The sequence below is a fragment of the Caloenas nicobarica genome, chromosome 2, assembly GCF_036013445.1.
Source record: "Caloenas nicobarica isolate bCalNic1 chromosome 2, bCalNic1.hap1, whole genome shotgun sequence".
Lineage (NCBI taxonomy): Eukaryota > Metazoa > Chordata > Aves > Columbiformes > Columbidae > Caloenas > Caloenas nicobarica.
This window is the reverse complement of record NC_088246.1, coordinates 133,468,660-133,493,768: the sequence shown is the minus strand read 5'-3', so window position 1 is coordinate 133,493,768 and position 25,109 is coordinate 133,468,660. Positions and strand designations below refer to the sequence as shown.

The window sequence follows — 25,109 nt, the reverse complement described above, 5'->3', positions numbered from 1 at the left end:
TGTTTTTGTTTCAAAAACAAAGCAAAAATCACCCCAAAATACCTTGACGTATATGGTAGACTATCTAAACATTCCAGAGTGATTCTTTTTCCTTTATTAGTGGTCATAAGCTTTCCACTACAATGTCTTTCTCTGAAGCCAAAGAGCTGTCCTAGCTCAAAAGATAGTTACCTCATTTTGCTTAAAATGCAGTTCTCATGTAAAAAGATCTAACCCTCCTTTTGCAAAATCAGCCATGTAAATTAGCCTTATTCACTTCAAACAGTTCTTCTACGAGGGGAATCACTCATTGTTAACGAACTTGTTTTGAAGATGCTTTACCATTGTGAAGAATGACACGTAAATCTTCAATAAAGCTGGTCTTTCAAGACCATAATATTCATAAAGGGCTGTATCCAGTTTTGTGACACCACAAGTAGTCCAGAGTGCTACCTAATTTCTTGGCTGTACAGTAGAATAAGAAAAAAAAAAAGGTATGGAATGTACCAAGACATGCCCGTAGAAGCCTCTCACAGCAGATAACCTCAGCAAGGCATCTGAAGAACTGGGACCCTTAACCACACCTGTGAATCTGTTTTCTCAAATATGCCAAAACTAAATACAGTTAGTTTGGAAATAAACCACTATTTGAGTATCTTTTGGTTTTTGTGTTTAATATACAACGTAGATTCCCCTCAAGCCGTTCCTCACCTTTTAGAGAGTTCCCTTTGTTTTCTAGAACCATAATAGTCAAATTTCCAATGCAATTTTCCTCAACAAAGCGTGTAATACACTCAAATACCTTCCGAGCCACAGCGTTTTAACACTTCGGGACTCGGGAGGGAGGGCATGGCTGTCACTAATGTCAGTAACCAACCAATCAACCATGCATCAAACAGCACCGGAGTCAAGCTGCTGGAAAAATAGCCGTCTGCGGTAGTTAAATGCTGTTGCCACATTTCCTGCAGAGTCTGCTCAGTTTCTCCTCTCGCAGCCCGTGAATGCTGTCAGCAAATGCACCATCAGCCCCTCTCCCGCCACCGGCCGCGCCCGCACCCCAGGCTGCTCTCGACTCCAACGCGCTTGGCCTCAGCACCTCCCCCTCACCGCCCTCCCTGTCCACCCCGCGCCGGGAGCCCCTCCACCGCCGCACGGGCGGCCAGGGCAAACAGAAGCCGCTGCTGGCGCCTGCCGAGCTGAAGATGGCGAAACCGCAGCTCCGGTTCCACCGGGACGCTTGACGCTTACACAGTCCAGGAAGCGCACGTCACCCACCTCCCCCAACCCGCTCCGCCACACTCGATCCCGCAACCGCCCCGCCTCCTGCCTCTCCCATTGGCTCCTCATTCTCACCTCGAGCCTCTGATTTGCTCTTCGGCCTGTCGGTCAAACCGCCCGGCCGTTCACCCTGGCACGGAGACCATCCCGGGAGCCCTTCTAGCGCGTCATCTCGACCTCCCAGAGTACTTCCTGCAAAGCCACTCTAGGCCGCTACCTGTGGTGTCTGTTGTCTCTGCCGTAGCCGCTCTACGCAGCGGGAGCTGGCTCTATGACCTGGTGGGGCCTGCTGGTGGGACGGTGCCCGAGGGCCGGGGCTGCAGCCGGGTGGCGGAGGGCAGAGTCCCCGGGGCGGCCCGGGAAGGCTCCGTCCCCGTAGGCCTTCACTAGGAAGCTCGAGGTAGAGCCCGTCGCGCCCGTCCCCCTGCAGAGTCCCGGCGGCGGCGCAGGTCAGTCGGGGCGCGGGGCGGGTCGAAGCGGGGGCGCCGCCGGCCTTCCCGGCGAGCGGGGCCGCCGTGCGGGGGCTGCTGCCGGAGCCGCGGCCCTTGGCAGAGCCCGGCCTGGCAGCTTGCTCGGGGCGGCTGGCCGGGGCAGGTTCCCCGGGGCAGCCCCGGGCGCTCCTCCTGGCCCTCTGTGGAAACTTACGTTTCGCCTCACGCTCTCTTCGTGAGTCCCACTGACGTTCTGTGTCCTGGTGCGTGTCTCGGCATGCAAATAGACTGCAAGGTATCCAGCTAGGCCCGGGGTGTAAGGTAGGGAAGGACAGAGCCTGGCAACGTGCTCTGTAGAGAGGAAAGGGCATAATATTCTGGCAGAGGGATACTTTCATCTAAATTGTTATTCTAATGTCAGTTTAGAGAGCAAACCTTTAAGACCTATAAAAGTCTTTCCTGTGACTGCCTGCTATAGGTGACGAGATTTCCTGTAGGTGCTGCCTGCTAAAGGTGACAGTAGCTCCTTTCTGCTTTCTGTTAATCTAAGTTTTGTGCAGCCTGTAAGTGTAACTAACAAAATTGACACAAAATTAATGTTGATCTAGTCTGAATGGCCAGTGTTTTATGGTTTCCACTTATGATATAGCCCATACTGAAAACCACAGCACTGTATGTTTGTTTTCAGTCCGTATGTATGTTTCTTCTATCGTCTTTTACCTGTCAGTGGGAGAGAAGTCTTCACCAAGGTCAAAGATAAATTAAGGCCAGTTTGTAGTAAAATCTGATTCTAAAATCTTTAGCCGTTTGTTTAATTTTACTGGAAGTCAGTGAATTAATGTCTAACTTCTTTAGAGCCACTATTAATCTGCAGTTCAGCAACTAGTTGCTGTTAAAGTGTTCACTTTAAGGCTATTACTGTTTTTATTCTTTATTATGGTCTCTTTCATCAGTCCTTTCTTTTACAATTTTTTCTTCTTCTTTGTGCTTCAGTTTCTACTCATTAACAGTTTGTTTTTCACTTCCTGGATGTTTGTTATCACTAGTTTATGTAATGATTAGTAGGAAAACAGCTCAAATTGTAATTGCTGGGACAATTAGAGTAGCAAATAAACTGTTCAGGGTAGTAATAATTCACATCTCTGTATTATGTTGTTTAAGTTTGTGCATACTACATGAAGTCATCCATTTCTGTTACCTGATATGGAGTTAGAGGGATAACTTCACACCTATAAGATGTATAACTGAACTCTTTAAAAAGGCTTTTTTCCTTTTTTTCCATCCCCCTTTTTTCCCCTTTTGGCAAGTGAATTGGAAAGTGGAATACATTCAAAGCTATTGTCTGTGAAGGTTTTGCAAAGATTTTATATTTACGTTCTCTTTCTTGGCCACCAATCTGTGTTGTAGTGTGAGAAGGTGAAAGAGGGAGCCTGTTTGGGTATTTTTATAGGTAACAATAAATATATATATATATATATATATATATATATATATATATAAAATTATGTGTATATATTTACATTTTTTAAGTAATAATTGAGTACAGAGCCTACTGAAATTGCATTAATCTGGGGACAAGGCATCTGAAATAACTCTCTGCTTAGAATTTTCCTTCAGTTTTTAAGTCCTTTTAACTTCTAGGCCTACCTTGGTCCACACTTGTGGGTTTTTTATTTGTTGAAAACATCCTCTTTATCAAATGAAGAAAATCACTTCCCATTAAAGCTTTAGGGAAACTGATGAGGTATGTCAGAGGCACCAAGAAGTTCTTCTGTAAATACATCAGTAGTGGAAGGATGACTAGGGAAAATGTGGGCTCACTGCTGAATGGGACAGGGGCTCTGGTGACACAGAATGTGGAAAAGGCTGAGATACTGAAGGACTTATTCACCTCTGTCTCCATTAGCAAAGACCTTTGGGAATCATAGAACCCAGGGGAAAGTCTGGAGCTGGGAAGGCGTATGCTTGGTGGAAGAAGTTTAGGTCAGTTTAGGTTTATCCTGGGCTGCCTTAGAGTGGGTGTTGTCAGCGGGTTGAGGGAGCAGATTCTTCCCCTCTCCTCAACCCTAGTAAGGCACATCTGGAATACTGTATCCAGTTCTGGGCTCCCCAGTACAGGAGAGACATGAACATACTGGAGAGAGTCCAGCAAAGGGCCACAAAGATGATTAAGGCCCTGGTATATCTCTCTTAAGAGGACAGACTGAGAGAGCTGAGAATGTTCAGCCTCGAGGAGCCTCAGGGGGTCTTATCAATGCCTATAAATACCAGAAGAACAGAGCCAGGCTGTTTTCAGTGGTGCCCAGTGACAGGAGTAGAGGCAATGAGCACCCACTGAAACACAAAAGGTGCCATCTGAACATCAGGAAACACTTTTTTTTACTGTGGGGGTCACCAAACACTGGCACAGGTTGCCCAGGGAAGTTGTGGATCCTCCTTTCTTGGAGTTATTCAAAAACCATCTGGACATGGTCCTGTGCAACTGGCTCCAGATGGTCCTGCCTGAGCAAGTGGGGATTGGACTTCATAAATTTACAATGCTGATCCCTTTCTACTTTCCCTTGTTATCACATTTATAAAAAATAAAAAGGGAGGAGCTAACAGTCAACTCTGAAGTTTTTTGTTGTTTTGTTTTGTTTTTTTTAATCTTAGCTTGCAGTAAGTACACAAGCGGTATTTGGCAATAACCAGTGGACTTTCACAGACATACTTCAGGAAATTCAGAGAGGGAGACTGCTCTCTACTACTTTAGAATGACTGAAAAAAAAAAAAAAAAAAAAAAACCACAACCCTTTGCCAGCAAGCTTCAAGAGAGGCATATCTTTCTTTAAATCACAACGAACTCCGTGCTATAAATATCGTATAGTGTCTGTTGGTCTTTCACATCATAAGTACACTTAACTTTCTACAAATATATTAGCCTTATATGCTTGTTTAGTATGTACTAAGCTGAACAACTTCTAAGATACATAAAAGTACATTCTTTTCATATTTTGTAATGCATGCAGTTAGAAGATGGTAATTTTGTCAATTAAAATCAGTCTTTTGCTAGAATACCCTAATGTAAATTCCTCCCTAGCAGGGTCTGTTTTCTGAATGTTAACTTTCCAGGAACAGCATCTGAATTCATGCAATTTTTAGAGCATTTAGAGGGTGAATTTAAATTTTCGACTTAAATGATGGTAAATTGTATGTGACTAAAAACAGGAATAGACTCAAATTCTCTGTATTGCTGCTGCAGTTAGCGATTACAGCCCCTGCAACTTGTTGCAGCTCTTGGACTGCAGGAGAAGGTTACTTCAGTATGGTGTTTTCAGGCAGGCTGCTTATGCTGTTTTGGGGGGGTTTTGTTTGGTTTTTTTTGGGGTGGGGGCGGAGGATTGTGTTTGGTTGGGGGGTTTTCTTGTGTGTTTGGTTGGTTGGTTTGTTTGGTTTTGCTTTTGAGATCTAATAGAATATATACTTTTCCACGTAGACCAGTGAAGGGGAAAGAGAAAGGATGCGATGCTACGATTCTCATTTTAACTAACTAGTGTGCTTTCAAACCCAGCTACTTCACAGCACTCTCTGTGCTCTTCGAGCACTAAGGTTGAAAGCAGCAAATTTATTAAAAAAAAAAAAAAAGGTATGTTCTGCTAAAAAGTTGCAGGTTCCGGAGTCAGATTGTGCTGTACATGGACAGAGAAGGTAGCAGGCTCTCTGCCCCGAAGCTTCTCAGATGAACTAGGTGGTTCCTGCAGGCATGCATCAGGCCTACATCTGCAGGTATCATTAGTTCACATCTAAACTTTACAAAAATTTTCAGGAAGAGAACAGAAAGGATGCTGGATTTTTTGTAACATGCGTGTCCCAGAGATGATGGTAGAGATTTTTTGGTTTGGAGGTGGAATGCAAGAAATTCGGAAGTCTGAGATTATTTCAGACTGCTTTCAGAACGAAACTAAATGCAGGTTTTCTCAGAGGAAGAGAGGGTAAAAATTGAGAGAAATTGCAGACGTCGAGATGGAAGAAAAAGAGGACAAATACATGATCTGAGAAGAAAGACTAATTATGGCATTGGTGCAGTGCTCGATTCAAAGTTGACTCTGGGTCTGGGCATTTCTTCCTTTCCCTGCAAGAGAGGGCCTGTGGAGGTTTTCTGCCTTTACAGCTAAGTGGAATCATTCCTAATATTCTTTGTGTTTGTATCAGTAGGAACAGACTCTCTAAAAATGCTCTCTGCCACTGGTTATCTCCACCATCTCCGTTTTTGCTAATATTGGCAGTACTTGTAGAAGAAATGAAATAATCCAAATTTAAATTCTAAGAAAACTTGAAAAATATATTCAAAAACAATACTATTAAAAAGTAATATTATTAATTCTGTAAGCAGAGGAGCTGACAAGAGATATCACAAGGGGATTGGCAAGGAGAAATGAAGTTTTCCTGGAAAATAAATTAGTATAGGGCCATGACACTGTGGGCATAACTAAGTCATGAAGGAGAATTCACCTTGGAATTGCAGAGGGATTGTAGAAGCTGTCACAGTATACAGCTTGGGCTGCCTAGTAAGGAAATTATTATCCCCCTTCTAAACTGTACTTGTAATATGTGTGTGCAACTGCTCTAGTGGATTCTAAAATGCTGATGAAGTTATAGGATTGAACAGTGTGTGGTGAAAGCACATCAGTCTTCCCTCATATGCTTAAAGTTACCATAATTACCAAGTAATAAAACTGTCAAGATTTAGGGACACTGAGCACATCTAATTTTCCCAGCATCCCTATTAGTCCCTATGTATGCCAAACATTTCAAAGTACAATCATATCAAAAAGGTAAGAGTGGGGAGGAATCACATAGTGTTACTTATTTAAACAGAGTAGCCTCTCACCTGCAAGCCTGTGTTAGTCCTGCAGCAGACTTGTACAAATAATAATTTTTTTTTTTCTTTTCATTTTTGAAAGACAGCAAAAAGTTTCATTATTCATATTTGCAGTGCTGTGGTGTTATCCTTGCACATCCAGCATGTTGGGTTTGAAGACCATAGGAACAGTTCTAGACAAATGAAAGGTTTGGTTTTCTGTCTTGCTACTGACTGCTTGCAGACGTAAGAGTATGATGCTGAGATTTAAAGGTGGCCAGTTTCCTGACTACCTGGTTTTCCTGGTCCTGGCTCTCTTCCTACTGATACTGCACGAGTCTTACCTGATGCTGTGCTGACCTGTTTGTGTACTAAATCTGCAGAAAAATAAATTTAAACAGGTTTGGTTTCTGCCAGTTTAACATAAAAGAACAGTTCAGTAGAGGGTCAAATGAGTATTGGCGCTAGTCTGTAAGAAAAGGTGGCAATACACAGCTGAAGGAAGATGGGAGGAAGCAACCACAGCTGTCAGAAATTACATCAGCTTGTGTATCTATAGAACACAAGCCTAAAAAATTAGGCTCGTACATCAGGTGAATTACTGGTTTTTATCCTTCCATCAGTTGAGAGATCGTGATTATAATTAGATGCAATTATTCATAAATTTTACCATATAATACAACATCGAAACTTAAAACTGACAGTGAGCAGGCTTGTCTTTTTATTGATGCAGGGCTTTCTTGGCTTTAATATGCCATAAATATATACACTCTGTAATGGCATTGTTACATACAATCCTTCTTTTGGTGCAGATGTGGCCAGAGGTTAATTATGACTTAGCTATGCATTTAGGACAGTTTTTACCTTTCTCATCTAGTAAGTATTTCTAATAAAAGGTTAAAGGATGTTATGTTCCTGCAGCACAGTGCTTGGATCAGCATTGTTACACTTGCATATCGCTGAATATTCGTGATTGTGCAGTTGATATGCATATGTATGTAAAAAGGAAGAAAGTTGGAATAAGATCTGGGAAATGACTGTTTCATAAATGAGGAGGCTGAGGTGTTTAATGCAAAATTTCAGGGTTCTATCATCTGTAGTAAATTGCATCCGAGTATATAGAACGGACACTGCTTCTGAATCCCTTCTGCGTATCTTCTCAGTCTTCATCCTGGCATCTCCTTTCATATGGATCAGACAGGTAGGAGCAGAACAGAAACACAGAGCTGTCAAATGGGAATTTAAGTTAGATGACTCTTTTTTGTATGTAATTTGGAATGGAAGAAAGGTAAGTAGGGTCATAGAAAAGATGCATAAAATTAGGAGTGACGCTATGCTTCACAAATGAAGCTATGATATGATACAGTGCTGTTGCAACAGTGCAAAGCAGATACTATGTGTGTCCCAAGACATAAGGCCAACTTTTCAGGTAAGTAACAATAACCAGCAAATGAACAGTTATGGCTGTAACTGCCCAGAGTGTGTTCACAACCATGCATTTATGTTCTATCTTTGAACCATTCTGAAAAGGAGCTGCATACCTCTGCCACAGTGTGATGCTTCACCTGCTTAACACAAAGGATGGCACATCTACGAAGCTTTGTGTCCTTTTAACTTTTACACATACAATGTAAGATAACTTTCAGTTATCCATCCTTATACCAGAACCTCGTATCCTCATAATAACCAAAATCTTTTCAAACACAAGGGTCTCCTGTCATCTGCTGATGTGATCAACAGCAGCTGAGACCTGTATTTGTAGCACAAGGGATCTTTATCTTTGCCATGCACTTCTATCTCCTGATATAATAGTCAGAGATTTTTACCTTCAGTGCAAAGGGCTGTTCCTTCCTTGTTAAACATGACAATTGCAGCTGTGTCAAACTGCTCCAATCAAACCCTCCATCATTTTGGTTTAGCAACAGTAAATGCGAGTCATGTCTCCAGATAATATTCAGATTCCCTCTGAATATGAGGAGAAACTTCTCTACTTTGAGGGTGCCAGAGCACTGGAACAGGCTACCCAGAGAGGTTGTGGAGTCTTCTTCCCTGGAGACATTCAAAACCTGCTTGGGTGCCTTCCTGTCTGATCTGCTCCAGGTGTCCCTGGGGCTGGACTAGATAATCTCCAGAGGTCCCTTCCAACCTTAACCATTCTGTGATAATTCCCATTACATAGGCCCAAAGAAAGAGGGTTAATATTGCATATTGGGCATATATTTTGCCTCTTCATCTTGGTGTTCAAGGGATTTTTTTGAACCGTGTTTTTTGGAAAGCCTCAAGTTACGATTCAGCTTTGTTTTGTTGGGCTTCTTTGTTCTTTTATCAATGATTTAATTAAAAAGAACAACAGCTAGGTTTGTCACTGTTCACTGCAAGGTGACAATAAACCGTGGCAGATGCTCTCTGTTAACCCCCCACCCTCCCCGCATAGAAAAAGTAATAAGGATGAAAAGGAAGAGAGACTTGCAAGTTGGAAAAAAGTTTTAAAATGCTTTACTAATGCTAGTAATAAGTAGAGAAAATAATACAAAATATACAAAACCAATCTTGAATATCACGGGGTAGCGCAGCATTCCCCCCAGCTTGGCGGAGCTGGCGTCACTCCAGTGGCTGCAGGGCAGGCACCCGGAATCCTGGGCGGGACTTCGCAGTAAACGGGAACTGGATTCAGGGATGCAGGGTCTGGAACCAGGCCTTGGATCTCAGGCACAACAGGCAGGGTCCTCTTCAGATGCCAGCCACGGTCGAAGAGAGCGAGGCCCTCGTGATCTCCCACTTTTATAGGGTGTATGACCTGTGTGGGTTGGAATACTCGGTGAGTTTTAGTCACCTGCTCTGTCTGCCCTTCCTTGCAAATATGCCCCTCTCATGGCGGAGCTGGCAAAATTTTATCAGAATCCTTGGTTGCTGTAGCAATAAATCAAAACATGGGCTTCTTCTGCATTCCATTGGTTGTCTTATGAGTTCCAGAGCGCAGTGTCTCAAAAAACATGCAGCTAAATTCAGAAAAGTACAGTTACTTAGAAGAACTTAGCTGAAAGGAAAATTCACTAAAAGAGAACTGGTCTTGTTTTTAACAAAACCAGGGCAGTTTAGTACAGCAGAGAGTGGGTATTTACTGGTGCAATTGACAAGTCTCTTTAGAGATGAGTTTGCAATCTGACATACTAAGGAGAGGGATGACAGAAAAGAGGAAATAAGGTGGGGGAAGAAGAGGAATGGCATATGGGATAAAGGAGAATAGTGATTTAACGTATGACTTGTTACACCCTTATTTTCTTGTTTATTCTAAGAAAGGAAAATTAGGGCCATATCTGGGAAGTTGGTAGGATGGTTCTTTCCATGGCCTTTATGCTACAGGGAGTACAAATGTATTTGAGCTCTTGTAGCCTTAAATTTAACATCACAAATTTTAGAAGGTAGTATCTGAAATATTAGTTATGCGGTAATTAGTCTATCAGATCTAGTTGTCTGCATCTATTAATCTGTCTGTTAAGAGTGCTGACTGATCACAATTTTTTCTCAAGTCAGTGGAAACTCCTAGTACTCAGCATATCTTTAATGTTGGCCAATAATAGTCTTGGTTGCTAGCATTCATCGAGAAAGTGTATTACTTTGACATGGGATTTTCAGTTTTCATCAAATGCTGACAGAAATGACTGATGTACAGCTTCTAACAGTGCAGCACTTTCATACTGCTCTTTGTTACTGTCGTATCAGTTCTGGCTCTTCTGAGCTGGTTTTGATTTTGTAACTTGAAGCCCTAATATTTTGACTCTGGCAGGTAGTGTATGGAAGATAGATCAATGAGCTATCATTATGTTTTCTTGCTGTCTTAAGGCATTCAGCAGTGGTTAATATCCTGTATCCTGTTTTATGAAATCTAAGTTTACTAAGTTAAAGTTGGAAAAGCAACCTGTAATTTGAATGTATCTTTGTCCTGTACTTTGTCTTCTAACACTAAATGTAAGTGTAGCATTCAGGATTCTGGGGTATGTTACTAGTTGCTCACTCAACCTCATTAGTGAAAAATCTGAATTTCATCTATTGGATTGACTTCTTACACAGTCATTCAATGTTTTCTTTTACTTTCTTCATCTTGAAAAATAATCTGCCTCCCAGGAATATAAGAGAGATTTTCCGTGATTGCAGTGTTACTGGTTTTTCAATTAGTATTAGCAGTTACTCCAAATGGTTAAATATTCAGTTCATGTTCTTTATGAAATGATAGGTATTTGGCTGAAGTATATAGAAATTCAGACAGTGATACAAAATCAATCTTTCGTAAGGTTATTTGAGGTAGTGATATAGTGATAAGTTAATTTTACAGTGATTAAGAGACAGCTCAGTTGGGGCTCCCAATTAGACTTTGATCTGAGGATATTTCTCTCTACACTTGATGAGCAAGAAAGAGATGAAAATTAATGGTAAAACATGAGGTTTTCAGCAGCTGGGGTCCAGGTTCTGTGTTTTATTATGAGGCTTGATGTAAAGGAAGATTGTAAAATTAACTAGATACATATAATTTGATTTTTCATCTTTAAAATTTATTGATTTCAAATTGACATCTAAAATATTCTTTGCTATTGAGAATAACTGAAAAGAACAGTTAAATGGAATACATTTTCACAAAAAAAAAAAAAAAGAAAAAAAAACCCCTTCACATTAACAAAAAAAATCTCAGCATTCTTGTAGTGGGTAGAAAGATAGTTTTCATTGCTATCTGTTGATAGCCTAACTTTGTGAACATAAAAGGAAGGATAGTAGACCAAGGGTATGGCTTGTTCTCTTTCACACACACACACACTCAGTATGGCAGCAGCAAAGGCGCAACTCTGAATGTATTGTACCAGCACTAGTGTGGCCAGCAGGACTAGGGAAGGGATCGTCTCTCTACACTTGGCCCTGGTGAGGCCCCACCTCAAATACTGTGTTTTTTGGGCCCCTTGCCACAAGAAAGACATTGAGGTGCTAGAGTGTGTCCAAAGAAAGGGAAATGAAGTCGATGGAGGGTCTAGAGCACAGGTCTTATGAGGACTAGCTGAGGGAACTGGGGCTGTTTAGCCTGGAGAAAAGGAGGCTGAGGGGAGACTTTATCACTCTTTACAACTACCTGAAAGGAGGTTGTAGCATGGAGGGTGTCGGTCTCTTCTCCAAGTAACAAGCAATAGGATTAAGGGAAGTAACCTTAAGTTACGCCAGGGGAGGTTTAGATTGGATATTAGGAAAAATTTCTTTACTGAAAAGGTTGTCAGGCATTGGAACAAGCTGCCCAGGGAAGTGGTTGAGTCAACATCCCTGGAGGTGTTTAAAAGATGTGGTGCTCAGGGACATGCTTTAGTCATAGACTTGGCAGTGTTAGGTTAAAAGTTGGACTCAATGGCCTTAAAGGTCTTCTCCAGACAGAATTATTCTATAATTCCTAAAGAAAAGAGGATCCATGTGTTAGTGCTGGTTTCTCCAAAGAGAGTATGATTCCTAGCATGCCTACCAGAAGCTGTTTCCCTGGTGCCTCTGCCATAGGTCTGAATACTGGGACTTGGCAGAATCTAGTCTGTTGAAAAGACTAAAAAATCCTTTAATGTATGCCCTGTTGTTTCTTTGTATTGAGATATTTTATAATAATAAACTAAAATAATAATAATGAATGTTAAAGAGACTTTATATATCAGGAATTCTTCAGTGGCCTGGAAATCAAAAGAGTTGTCCAGGCAGAAATAATGCAACATGATTAGGGATGAATGTAAAGGAAAAGCATATGAATGTAAGAATAAAATCAATGACTTTAAAGAATAAAGTAACTTTCAATTTGCAAAGCACAAGAAAAGAATCAATGAAGGGGCCTGAAAATCTAAGTAATAGAAGGCACAAAGGGGTAGATCCATTACCTAGATCTGTTATTAAATAAGAAAGGAGAACAACTAGCAGATTTTCAAAGACTGTTTCTCTACTTCATACTTTATAAGAGAGAGATATTGTGACCTGTTACTTCATAAAATTATCTTAGACAGGAAATAAGAGGGGAACCAAAGCACAGAAAGAATAGCCTTAAGGAATCTTAATATAGATGTGCTCAAGTGGCAAATCCTAATAAAATTCATCCTAGAATGATTGAGGAATTAGGCACCACTGATTTGATGTATGTATGTATTTATTTATTTATTTATTTAATGTCTCAGGGGGTAAAAATAGCCAGTGAAATCAGTTTGTGTGTGTGTGGTTTTGTGTCTCTTTATTCTTTTGTTAAGAGAATTATTGAAGCTCTCAGTTTTGTTTCCAAATAAAGGTTCAGGAGTAAGTAGTTTGCAATTAATTTGTATCCAAAAATATGCAGAAGACAGATTGGAAAATAGCCAGTATGGTTTAACATGACCTATTCGTAAGAAGCCTCATCTGTTTCTCCTCTTAGAATGAAAAGCAAGATAAGTAAAAGGAAAACTTTAGGTACAATATAACTTGATTTTAATAAAGTCTTTTTCCCTTCATAAGCAAGGTAGGGAAATGTAATATCGATACTATCTCCATTAGATGCTGATATTATCAGCATCAAGTTGAAAAATTGTCTTTACAGAGTACTTATCTATAGTACCCTGCCAAGATGAAAAGGCATTAATGAGTTGGATGATCGAAGAGAACACACACTTACAAAAGTTACTGATGATACTAAGCTGAAAAGGGATTGGAAGTTTTGTGTTTTGTGTTATATAGTAGACCTCAAGGTAAATACTAACTATGCTGCTGAAAAAAAGTGTGGTTTTTTTCTGGAGGGTCATACTAGCATATTGTAGGAAAGAGGATATTGTCTAGTTTGCAGATCTTCTATATGTAGATGGTCCCCTCACATATGTCACCATTTTTTCCCTTTGAGAAGATGTAGACTGGAAATTCTTCTCTGTTGTTATTGTTTTCTCTTGTGGAATGAAAACCATATTTGTTTGTAATAAAGATCTTGTAGATTGAATAAAAGATTCTTAAGGTGATAAAACACTGGAACAGACTCCGTAGAGAAAGTGTGGAATCAGCTTTCTTGGTAGTTAAACATCTGTCAAGATATTCTTGAGCTTGCGTTCATGCTGAGTCAGGATTAGGTAGTCTCTTGTGGTCCATTCCACCTCTGTACAGTGCTCAGACTGCATGTTTTTGCTGCATGGAAGAGATTATCTAAAATAGTTAAATCACTAACTCGGTGAAGTGAAGGAGTGTGCTGCTACTTGCATTCTAAATGCAGTTTTAAGTTAGAGCAGTAAGGAATAAAGTTCATTTTTGACTTAATAAAATACGTTTTCATTTGGCTTCCCAAAAAGTATTTTGACAAATCATACTTCAAAATACCTTGAAGCTTCTACATCTATGTCTGTCTGTCTTCTAATCATTATGCTAGAAAAGCAGTGAATGTGATTGCAGTAGCACTGAGCCAGCAGAAACCCCACTTGATTACTCATCCACAGTGGAATAGCCCTGTGGAAAAAATAGCACCCTAGAGGTTACTTGGATTTGTGTATTTCTGCAGGCAAAGTTTACAGACCTGTAAATTTAAATGTAGAATTTTTGTGGGCAGAATGCATTGACAAATATGCCTGATGGTAATACATCTCATACTGATAGTCCCATAACAGGTCAATAATAATGCTTATATTGATAGCAGCAATGCAGGAGATGTTACTTGGTATTACAGCTAAAATCCATGTTATCCCGTTAATCATAATTACATTAATATTGGCAGGCTGTTGACAATACTCACATTACTATTGATAGATTTCTGTCAATAACATGTTTCCAAATAAAATATGTTCATTCATAATTTGTACAATGCTCAATAACAGCACTAACATATACCAGAAGAAATTCCTCTTTCCCTGGTGATATACAATAATTGTATTTTTTGTTGTTGTTGCACAGTGTACTGTACAAGTGGGATTGTTTATTTTTTTAGTAAAAAAAAAAACAGACAAACTATAGGTTATTTAAGAAAGAAATGTTCTGTGGTTTTGTTTTTTCTGGGAGGCAATTTTTAATTTTTTTCTTCGCAGCATCTGTGATGGTGTAAAATCAAGTGAAAACTTTTCAAATAGTAGTCTTTAGTGTTTGATCTTCAAGTGTATTTATATACCAAGTTAATCACACAGAGTTTATTAGGTATCTTCACCACTATTTGTGAAAACAGTACAAACAGAAAAAACACATTTCTGAAAGGATTTTGTATAGGGGAAGTAATTTTGAAAGGGAAAACTTTATTATCATTTGTTTGTTCTTTATCATTATAACTTGAAAAAAATGGACACCATAGATAAATAATATAATGAAAATTCCCTACTGTAGAAAAATAGAGAGAGATGAGAATTTAGGCTTCTTCTCTCAAATAAACAATTGCTATTATCCAGATCATTAGAAGATTTTCAGATATTTTGCATAGGAGAATACAAATTTCCCTTTTAATATTTGTATGTGGAAGTACCTACCTTATACATGCAATAAAACCTTAAACAACTAAGCATAGCATATAGCAGAACACTTGAGCCTGTGTGTAACAGTAGGCACACTGAAATGTGCTTACACATTAAAATCAAAGCTGTATGGATATAATCTTTAAGTAACTTGCGGGATCCAGTTAACAGCAGTGACCTATGGCAAATTGTCATTGTTCTTAGCAACAAAGAACTTCAGAACAATACTCAGTTTTATTGCTTAAATTGAGAATGCTTACCTAATGGTTCATTAAAAAGAAAGCTTTTCTTACATAGGAATATTATAAGCATGATTTAAAGTAAGTATTTTAAGTATTTTAAAGTACATCTTTATTATTAGTTGCTTATGTTTTTGTCTGATACTCTTCCTTTTCCATACAGTTTATATAGAAGTTACTTCAAAGTTCAATCAAACTTCTAGTTGGTAATTCAGGAAGACACATTAAATATGTCACAGTTGAACAGGATATGTGGTGCTGATTCTCATTTTGTTTTAAAAAGGAGACTCACTGGAATCTGCAAAATTTTAAAGATTAACAGTGTTTGGACTTGTTGGTTCAAAAGTGGTTCCCTTTTTCTGTATACAATGTTCCAGTCCACAATGACAGATTCACTGAAGTCATTTCCTTCAAATAAAGTTCTATAAAGGATCACAGGCTTGGAAAAAAAAATGTATTGTCATGAATCAGATACTACAATCAGGCATGCACAAATTTTTGGGAAGGTCCGGGGAAGATCATTATGAAATCTGGTCCATCCTCCTGTGCAAATTGGGGATAAATTCAGTGCTAGAACAGGTAGCTTAGGGCATCATTTGGTCAAGTTTTAAGAACCTCCAGGGATGGAGATTTCACAGTCCCTCTGCACAAACTGTTCCAGTTTCCTTATGTGCAACTGGAATTTCTCATGTAGCAACTTAAATGGTTGACTCTTTTTTTCACTGCATCTCACAGAAAGGTTTGACTTAATCTTCTCTGGAACCTTTAGGTAGTGGAAGGTTACTATTAGATCACTTCTTAGCTGCCCTATCTTCAAGTTGAACAATCTGAGTTCCTTCAAGTTCTTATATGTCAGGTGTTGTGGCTCCCTGATGTTATTAGTGGCTGGACTCTTCTCAGTTTTTTGATATTTCTTTCGTACTATTGATAGAAAAGAGGCAAAACTGGACATAGTATCGCAGGTGTAGACTCATCAATGCCAAATAGAGGGGAATAAGCACACCTTTCAGCCTGCTGGCTACATGCTTGCTGCCTACCAGAATCCCCAAGTCCTCTTATGCAAAGCATCTTTACAGTCAGTCAGCTCCCAGCCTATAGTGATCCATGGGCTATCTTTCGTATTTCATGACCCATCATAATCCTGTATATTTGACATGTTTTCGTTGAACTTTGGAAGGTTCCTGATGACCCCTTCCTCACTTGCTGAGGTTTCTTTAGACAATCTGGCTATACTGGGGAAGAAAAAAAAAATCTGCACAGATTTTGCCATCTTATATATTAGAAATCTACAACAGCAATTTCTCATAGCACCTGGGATAATGGAAGTATGACCAACTATAGTAGGAATGCTACAAAGAGTGTTTTATACTGGGTTTTAAAACTTCTGGTGCACTCTGTTTCAGCGAACAGTTATTTGTTTGGAGGATTGTGTTTTAGTATTCTTGGCATCATGAGCAACCATTCCTATATAGGATCCTACATGGCATCTTTTATTCAAAGCAGTCTTGTGTTATAGCAGGTTTTCCTCTTATAAATAAGGATTTGAAGTACCTTATTCTGTACTTTGTCCAGAAAGCTGTTGACCCTTGCTTGTCTGTTATGCAAAGAATCTAGTTTAGCAAGTGAAATATGTTGCGTGCTACCTGAAATATACCACTTCTCCTACATCACTTTGGTGTTTTTTATGTGGACAAAAGGAACCAAAAATCAGTTACCTCACAATTTTGCATTACTGCGGCATTATCCATATTTTGCTTCTACAATTTATTACATTTATTTTCGTAGTCGCAGAATTCCAGATACAATAACATTTAAACCAAGCAATTTTAAAAAATGCTTTTATTTTTCTCTGTAATGCTTGAACAAAAAGAGTATACATTTGTTGAAGTTGCTAGTATACGTTAATCATCTTGCCAGGAAATTTGTTATACGACAAGTAACACAATCCCGCATCTGTCAAAATGCTCTAGAAAATACATGCAGGCTTCAGTGATGTACTGTATGATAATTTGTCTGAATGCTAAGTATTTCTTTAATCTCCTATAATGATTCTTCTCTAAACTAAACAAATCACTGCCTTTATTTAGCAAATTTGATCATTCCCAACGTAATTTTAATCCATATCTTTCTGTATGCAATTTTTAAATTTGTTAGCTTTCTAAGATTTTACTTTCACCTGCAGCTACTGAAATATTCACATAGCAAATTTTTTTATCCACCCCACTGTTATCTTCTAGATTTTAGTTACTGTGTTCATTTTCTTCCTTTCTCCATGAAACACCATAGAGTTTTACAAGTCTTGTTTCTGATCTCCTATTTTAAGGTCCAACTGAATATTGAAATTATGCCCAGCATTTTTTTTTAAATTTATATAGTGAAATATTAAATATCTGGAGTTTTCTAAATGTCTGGAAAATGCTAAACACTTCTCTATAATCAAATACAAATGTTTCTGTTTGTGAAATATAGTGCAATATAACTTCTTTTGAGATGAAATTTTATATTATTAATGTAAAGCTTCCTGAAAGGACTTGCAGCACATTAATGGCGTATTAATATAGCATTCCGAAGAAGCTTTTTTGTTATTTCTTGTTTACTGCTGGTATATTACAACTTCGTTATCTTTAATAAGAATAATAATATGAAATACTCCATTATACTAAAATCTATTTATGTTTATTCCTAGAAAGTTTTTTTGTGAAGAAATGGCCTCCAGCACTGGAAATGAAAAGAGCGTGAATCCTGTGCTCAGAATAAGTCAACTTGATGCTCTTGAACTAAACAAAGCCCTGGAACAACTAGTGTGGTCCCAGTTTACCAGCTGTTTTCATGGATTTAAACCAGGAGTGTTGGCTCATTTCGAACCAGAAGTAAAAGCATTTTTATGGCTTATATTGTGGAGATTCACTATCTATTCCAAGAATGCAACTGTGGGACAGGCTATTCTGAATATTCAATACAAGAATAACTTATCTCAGACAGAGAAATACCAGCCTCTGAGCAAACACCAGAAGTTATGGTATCTTATTTTCACTGTTGGTGGAAGATGGTTGGAAGAACGATGTTATGATTTATTTAGCAATCGTCAACTGCAATCTTTCTGCAAAATTAAGGCTTGTATTAACTTTGGATCTGGACTACTTAAATTGTGTGGACTTCTAAATTTTCTGATTTTTCTTCAGAAAGGAACATTTGCAACACTAACAGAACGCATTCTAGGAATTAGGTCTGTTTTTTGCAAGCCACAAAGTGTTCGTCAGGTAGGATTTGAATACATGAACAGGGAGCTCTTATGGCATGGCTTTGCTGAATTTCTGATCTATCTGCTGCCACTTATTAACGTACAGAAACTAAAACTTAAAATTTCTTCTTGGTGTTTGCCTATTGCAGGTCTTTCCAGTAGTGAAAACACATTAGCAGCTCACTGCAAGGAATGTTCACTATGTGGAGAATGGCCTACCATGCCACATACCATAGGCTGTTCACATGTTTTTTGTTACTACTGTATTAAAAGTAACTATTTATCTGATACGTATTTTACATGTCCTAAATGTGGTTTAGAGGTACAGAGTCTTCAGCCACTGAAATATAAAATTGAAATGACAGAGCTGCATGCCTGATAGGGGGTTGATTTGTTTTTATACTATATGTGAAATACCATGTTGCAGAGATTAATGGAAAAATTCAGAAATTATTGTAAACAGACAGCTTAAAGATGGTTTTGGAGACTCTGTAAGTTGTTGTAATGTAGTTCTTTGCTGGTATTATTTTTTTACTGACTAATAGTGCCAACTTGCCTCTCTGAAGGAAAGACGAGGAGTTCACCAGCTCTTCTACTATATCAGACTACTTGATCCCAATTTGGTGCCCTGATGTTGTCAAGTCTTTCCATTTTAGATCCAGAGTCTGTCAGCCTGCAACTTCCTAACTGCATGTGTTATACTTCCTTCAAAGATGAAGATACCCAGTAAGCTTTTACCCATTCTGTGGATTTTCTCAACGTTTTTGTAAAAGCTTCTGCCATTACCAACTTAGCTAGTAGATGAATTTAGTGGGAAAGGTCATCCTTGTCACACTTAAAGAATAACAGAATAAAGAATAATTTGAATGTTTCAAATTTCAATTCCCAGTGGGATAACCACTGCAAAAAGGAAAGGTGTAAGTTGAATTGTCATCTCTGCAGATTATTAACGGTTTTCATCATATTCAGCCACACTCTACCTTGGAATTGCTCTCTTATCAATAGACCATAAACTTTACTTGATCCATCTGGCAGACAGACAGATACTCTGTAGCTAACATGTGCCTACAGGAGATATAACCACTTATTTTGTAAATACGGTGCACCTTCTAGACCTTCATGAGATGACTGATTTTCTCACTTAGCTATATATCTGTGATCTTCAGTGATGTATATATGACCACCTCCCACTTCTTTCCTATAAAGCTGAGGGATGCAGTTCATCATCCATTGGAATGTGGCAGCTCCCCAAGGTAACCCACATTCTTCTGAGTAAGAAACACTAGAGAAAACTGTTTACTCGCAAGATGCTGTCTTCAGGACTTGCCACATTTCTTTTTTTGGTGTGGTCAAGGCAGGTGCCCAACCTTACTAACACCTCGCTACCACACAGAAAAAAGATCAAACACAGTTATGTTCATGTAGACATATTAAAAAAAAAATAGGTAACTCGTCCTGGTTTTTATTATTACTCTTTGCTTTTTCTGTTGGCTTTACAATGTTTTTATTATTCCTTGTCTTAGCACTTTATCCACTTGTTCTCTGACCTGGTTTTATAAGGGGTTTGTTCGGGGTTTGTTTGTTTGTTTCAAAATTGCAGTCCATTTCAACAGAGAGTCTTACCCAGAAGTGTCTCATTAACACAAAAATACCTTGCATCCTTTTTTGGCTCTTAAATTCTGGAACACCTACCCAGTTGAGTAAATCATTTTGATGGTTGTGTTCTTGATTGGCTATCATCAATAGTCAGTCCCAAAAATAGTATGGTAACAACTGATCCAATATCTTTGATGTACTTTTATGAAATGGTTTATTACATTCTTCAGTGTCTGATTAAAACAACCCACCAGCCTATTTGTTTGAAGATCTTAAATTCCAGGTTTTGATCTTTAGTGACACACAACACTTTCATCTGATGCAATTAAATATAGTTAGTGGGTTTGTAAGTATCTTTGGGCAGCCCAAAACTTCATTAATTCTGATGCTGTTCTGTGAGTCGACAGAGACTTCAGACCAACTGCTTCCAGATATGTGCTGCGAGATATTATTTACCATCAAATGTGTATATCAGCAGCCTGCCAAATTTCTGTTATTTGCAGTTGCAATTTGAACCAGCAGGTACAAATCTGTCTTTATTATAAGTATCAAAACTGTCAAGTCTGTTGGAGAATATCCTGGAGTCGCTTGCTGGTGCTGAAGTGATTCTGTATGAATTGTCCTTCCACTTCACTTAACAGCTGTTCCCAAATAAATATATTAGCAACCCGAACTCTGAGGTGGTCCAATGCCTCCAGAAAGGATCATCGGCATTCCTGCTACCTCTCTCTTTAACTGTCTTAATTCATGAAGATTTGTACACATCTAATGTTCGTGTTTTATAAACGGGGCAGACGTTTGTTTCTTGGGGACTTTTCATTCCTTCTAAAGTCACAGTGCAGTACTGTGTCAAAAGAGCATGGATTTTTTTTCATGTCGGGTGTCATGTTCTTCTTATGTAGGAGTTAACTTCTTTCCTATTTAGAAATGTTTCTTTTCCCTGAGTATTTAAATAATGTTATCTTCCTTTTTCATTGCACCTCCCTCTGTCCTGCTGTTTGATTTACCTAAGCTGCGTGAATTTGCTGAGGTTTGTTTTATCTCGTGCAGCTCCATGCAGGTGAAATCCTACCAAAATGTATGCTCTGTTTTTCATCCATGCTAAAACCTGTTTCCAGAAGTTTTGTACCTCTACTGTACAGCTATTTTCTGCTGGCAGTGCTGTATTGCACTTGGCTTCCCTGTTTTTCTTCTGGAGTTCAGCTTTTGATACTTATGATGGCTTATTATACTAAAGCATTGGCTTACTGCTGTAGTATGTCATCGTCAGTATGTTAGGTTTGTAGCTGGTAGCACTGACCAAATTTGTGTAGTCTTTGTCTTATGGCATAAATAAGCAGTTTCTATTACCTTAAGATCCTACATCCTAAGGTGTGGCTTTAATTCTTTTATTTTTCATGCCAGTAAGCAGGTACCATGCATCTCACAGAAACAGAAAATTTGGGAAGAGAGTGGTTCCTTTTGGCAGATACAGAATTTTTTTTTTTTAATCTACCATGTGTTGAAACCTTCACTTAGTTGTAGTCACAACTAATATTGAAACCAAGATTTCAACTTGCGTATTGAAAAACTACTTGCTACCACATTAGCTTTGGAGGACTCTAAAGTCAATACTCAACAGCTTCCTTATAGCACTGTAAAATTAAAAATATACTTTTTTATATCGTAATTCTGGTTTGTTATGTCTTGTGATACATAAGATGCAGAAAAGTCTTACTTGAAGATATTACAGAAAAAAATAGATAATTCGTAGATTAATCAAAGGATAATTAATTTTGCATACTAGTTGCATTGATAATTTGTCCACATAAGCATTCTATTTTCAGGTTAAAATTCAACTGTAACAAAGGACTAAGACACATCTGGTGATGCTTCCTGCAGTAGAGGGAATAAAATTTGGGTTTGAATGTTGATCTTATCAGTCATTTTCTCTAAACAAAAAGTTTTTGGTGTTCAGCTACCCTGAGAATATACTTCTGAGCAGTCATATGTGCATCAGTGAAAAGGATAAATGCCTAGAATTTAAGAAAGCTAAAGGACCAGAAGTCTTATTCGATCTTGGATAAGAGTTACAACCCTGTATTAACATATTTATTTGTGCTCTGTTTTGTGTCTTTGTGTGCTACATGAACATTTTCATTGTCTCAGGAATCAAAAAATGAAGCCATAACTGAAACAGGCTAATTATATTAATAAACATACTAGAAAACTTGTCATTTGAATTAAAATTACTGGTTTTCACGAGGTGTGATTTTGGAGGCATTCAGATTGAAGGAGTCAGAGAATGCTGATTCCTTGCTTTTACAAACCACCATGACTTCATCTACGCTATGTGCTTTAAGAGAGGTCTTGTGAAAGACTTAAAAGCAGGAATTTCAGTATTCTGTAAAAGAAATGTCGGGGATAGTATCTGATTTTTGCATTACCTGGAAATATTTCTTTATTTTTCCATAAGTGTGAGATGTGATGGGCGAGAATGATCTGGGCAAAGTGGTGAAGATGTTAAGAAAGATGAAAGAAATTTTTTTTTTTCTAAATACAGTTCAATGAGCGTGCTTATTTAAATGTATTACTACAATGGTTATCTGGGATGTACTGAACTTATGAAAACCAAGTTGACAAATAAAATATACTTATTAACAGGAGGTTCTGAAGTTTTGTCTTTTTCTCAAGAGACTATTTATTTATTGGAAGGCTAGTCATGCTTATTCAATGGTTTGGCTGTCAGGTGATTTCATATTACAGTATGCATGGGACTAAAATTCAAAGTGGGAAACTAGTTTATAGTTACAGTTCACTATAAAAATTTCTTCAATTTTTGGTTCCAAAGTAAATTATCTTTTTAATAATTCTGCTTATGAGCAGACTAGTCATAGCAATAAATTGTCAGCTGTTACACTTTGCAAAAATATGGTAGCCTGGACTACTGCAAGTCACAGTGTGTGCAACCAAAACACGAGGGAGCAGTTTCAAAAAGGTGCTTCATACCTTTTGAATGTCAACCTGTTGTGCATTCCCAGGAGAAATATTTGTAGAGTTGTTCAAGTAGATTACAACTGCCTGCTTTCACCCTCCCAAGAGAGTTTTCCATGTTGTCACCATCAAACTATCGACCAAAATTGCTGCTGCAGTCTTAATAGTTTTCACCATTCCAGGGGAGTCCACTTCCAAGGCAGGATCTGACGTGAGCATGGCAAGGTGGCCAAATAGATTGCACTCAAGCAAAAGCCATTTGTGGGGGAGATCCCTCTCAGGCTGGGACCAGATGACTACACAAACACATACAGAGATACTTGTAGGGCATCTGTGAAGGCTAAGCAATATCTTTTCCATTCTGTTGAGCACACCTAGGGTTTTGTACCTCCGCTCACACTGTCTGTTCACTGTGTGCATATTACAGACCCATTTCAGATAGGGGCTTTTGGCAAATTTGTGCAACAACAAGTACAGGTAGTTCTAGAACTTGCAGACAGTTTTTATAAGCACAAAATCCCTCTGATCCTGAGTCTACTTAGAGAACAGACTGGTGCAAAGTACAGTCAAGTTGGCCAGGGTGATGCCTTACATCTCAAAGGAATCGGTCTGCTTTCAGGGAGATATTTCAAGGATATTTCAGGGAACAAAAGTTTGTCAGTCTGGTAACCACTGGTAATGTTTGGAGGAGCTGTAATGGAGAACTAATCATAGCATGTTGGAGTAGCCCAGGAGAGGGAGAGACTGACTCTCCTGCTGTTCTCTGTATTCATTACAACCCTCTGTCTAACCTCTGACTGTAGAGCTGCCAAGTTTGATTAAACTGACCAAAGTGTCCTACAATGTCCCCTAGTCTTTAGACACTTGCCAATAGCTGGCGTGCCATGCTGTTTAGAGATCTTGCCTAACTAGTCTTTCAGGAGACAGTCTTCCAAGGAAGCAGCCTGTGCTTGGATCTCCAAGTGGTTTGTACATTTGGGAAGGATACCTCTGGTGCAATAACTGCGTCAAGGATCTTCCTCGGAGATATATTGTCTTCATGGAAACAAAAGTCACGGCTTTATAGGTTCAGTAGAAGTCTTCAGGTTAAGATACCTGATTTCCTAACAAGATAGCCTGCCTTCTGCAGTTAGTTCTCATGTTGTTTGGGGCCTAACGACAGGGTGAGGAAAGGATTAGGTTTCTTTGCCGAGAGGCAGGGCAATCACTGGGGCTGGGTGACTGGTAGGGAGCCTCTTGCAACAGGCAAAGACAGTAAGTAGTGCTTGGCGTGGTATTGACTCATGTTGGAATCTGTATTGGCACTAAAGGCTTGAAAAGAGTTTTGAAACTTACTCTGCCTTAAATCAGGTCTACTGCCTGTTACATGATTACTCTGAAGGAATCCTCTCTTATATGCAGTCTTGATGTGAGGTCTTCAGTCGTGGTTGTGCGTGGTGCAGTAAGGTACAACAATGGGCTTGGCATTCTGAATGCTGACACCCAGTTTGTCACTGGTGATCTCCATCTTACTCTCAGATGCATTAAACCACAACAGGAGCTAAACATCTGACTGAACATACTACGTGAGAGCCAGTTATCTGTGTAGAGATGCATGGCTCGTGACTAGGCATAAGAAGCAGTGTTCACAATGCAGACTCAGAGGCTAATTAAGCTTTTTTGAAAATAAGTTTGCATTGATGGAGAGAAGTCTTAATTCTGTTTGTGCTTAAGTAGGTAAGTTTCTCATATGAGTGACTACCATAGCCGGTTATAATATCCATAAAACTGTCTCTTTAATTAGCAAAAGCCTGTATGATGTGAGCACAGTATTCATTGATCTCTCCGAACTCCAGCCCCCTTTGATGTAGGCTCCTACCAAAGATTGTGGATCCCATGGATTGCCCCACAGAATAAAGTCACGTAGTTTAAAGATAGATTCGGAGAGCAAATGATTACCATCACTTCAGGGTGGTTTTCACAACAGGCTCTAACATCTCTATGACTGGTACACTCTCAGTAATAATGATGCATCCCTGATTTGTTCCATATTAACCCAGCGGATCAGAATAGAACCAGACTAGGGGCAGTGAGTGGTGCTGGACA

At 39.0% G+C, this 25,109-nt stretch overlaps 1 protein-coding gene across 1 annotated transcript; it reads left to right on the top strand.

The window, feature by feature from the left end:
* Nucleotides 1-1,426: 1,426 nt before the first annotated feature.
* Nucleotides 1,427-22,686, top strand: PEX2 (peroxisomal biogenesis factor 2). Its single transcript, XM_065628650.1, has 2 exons — nt 1,427-1,706; nt 17,901-22,686. Exon 2 carries the CDS (start codon nt 17,920-17,922, stop codon nt 18,832-18,834), a length of 915 nt encoding a protein of 304 aa, XP_065484722.1. The 5' UTR covers nt 1,427-1,706; nt 17,901-17,919; the 3' UTR covers nt 18,835-22,686.
* Nucleotides 22,687-25,109: the final 2,423 nt, after the last annotated feature.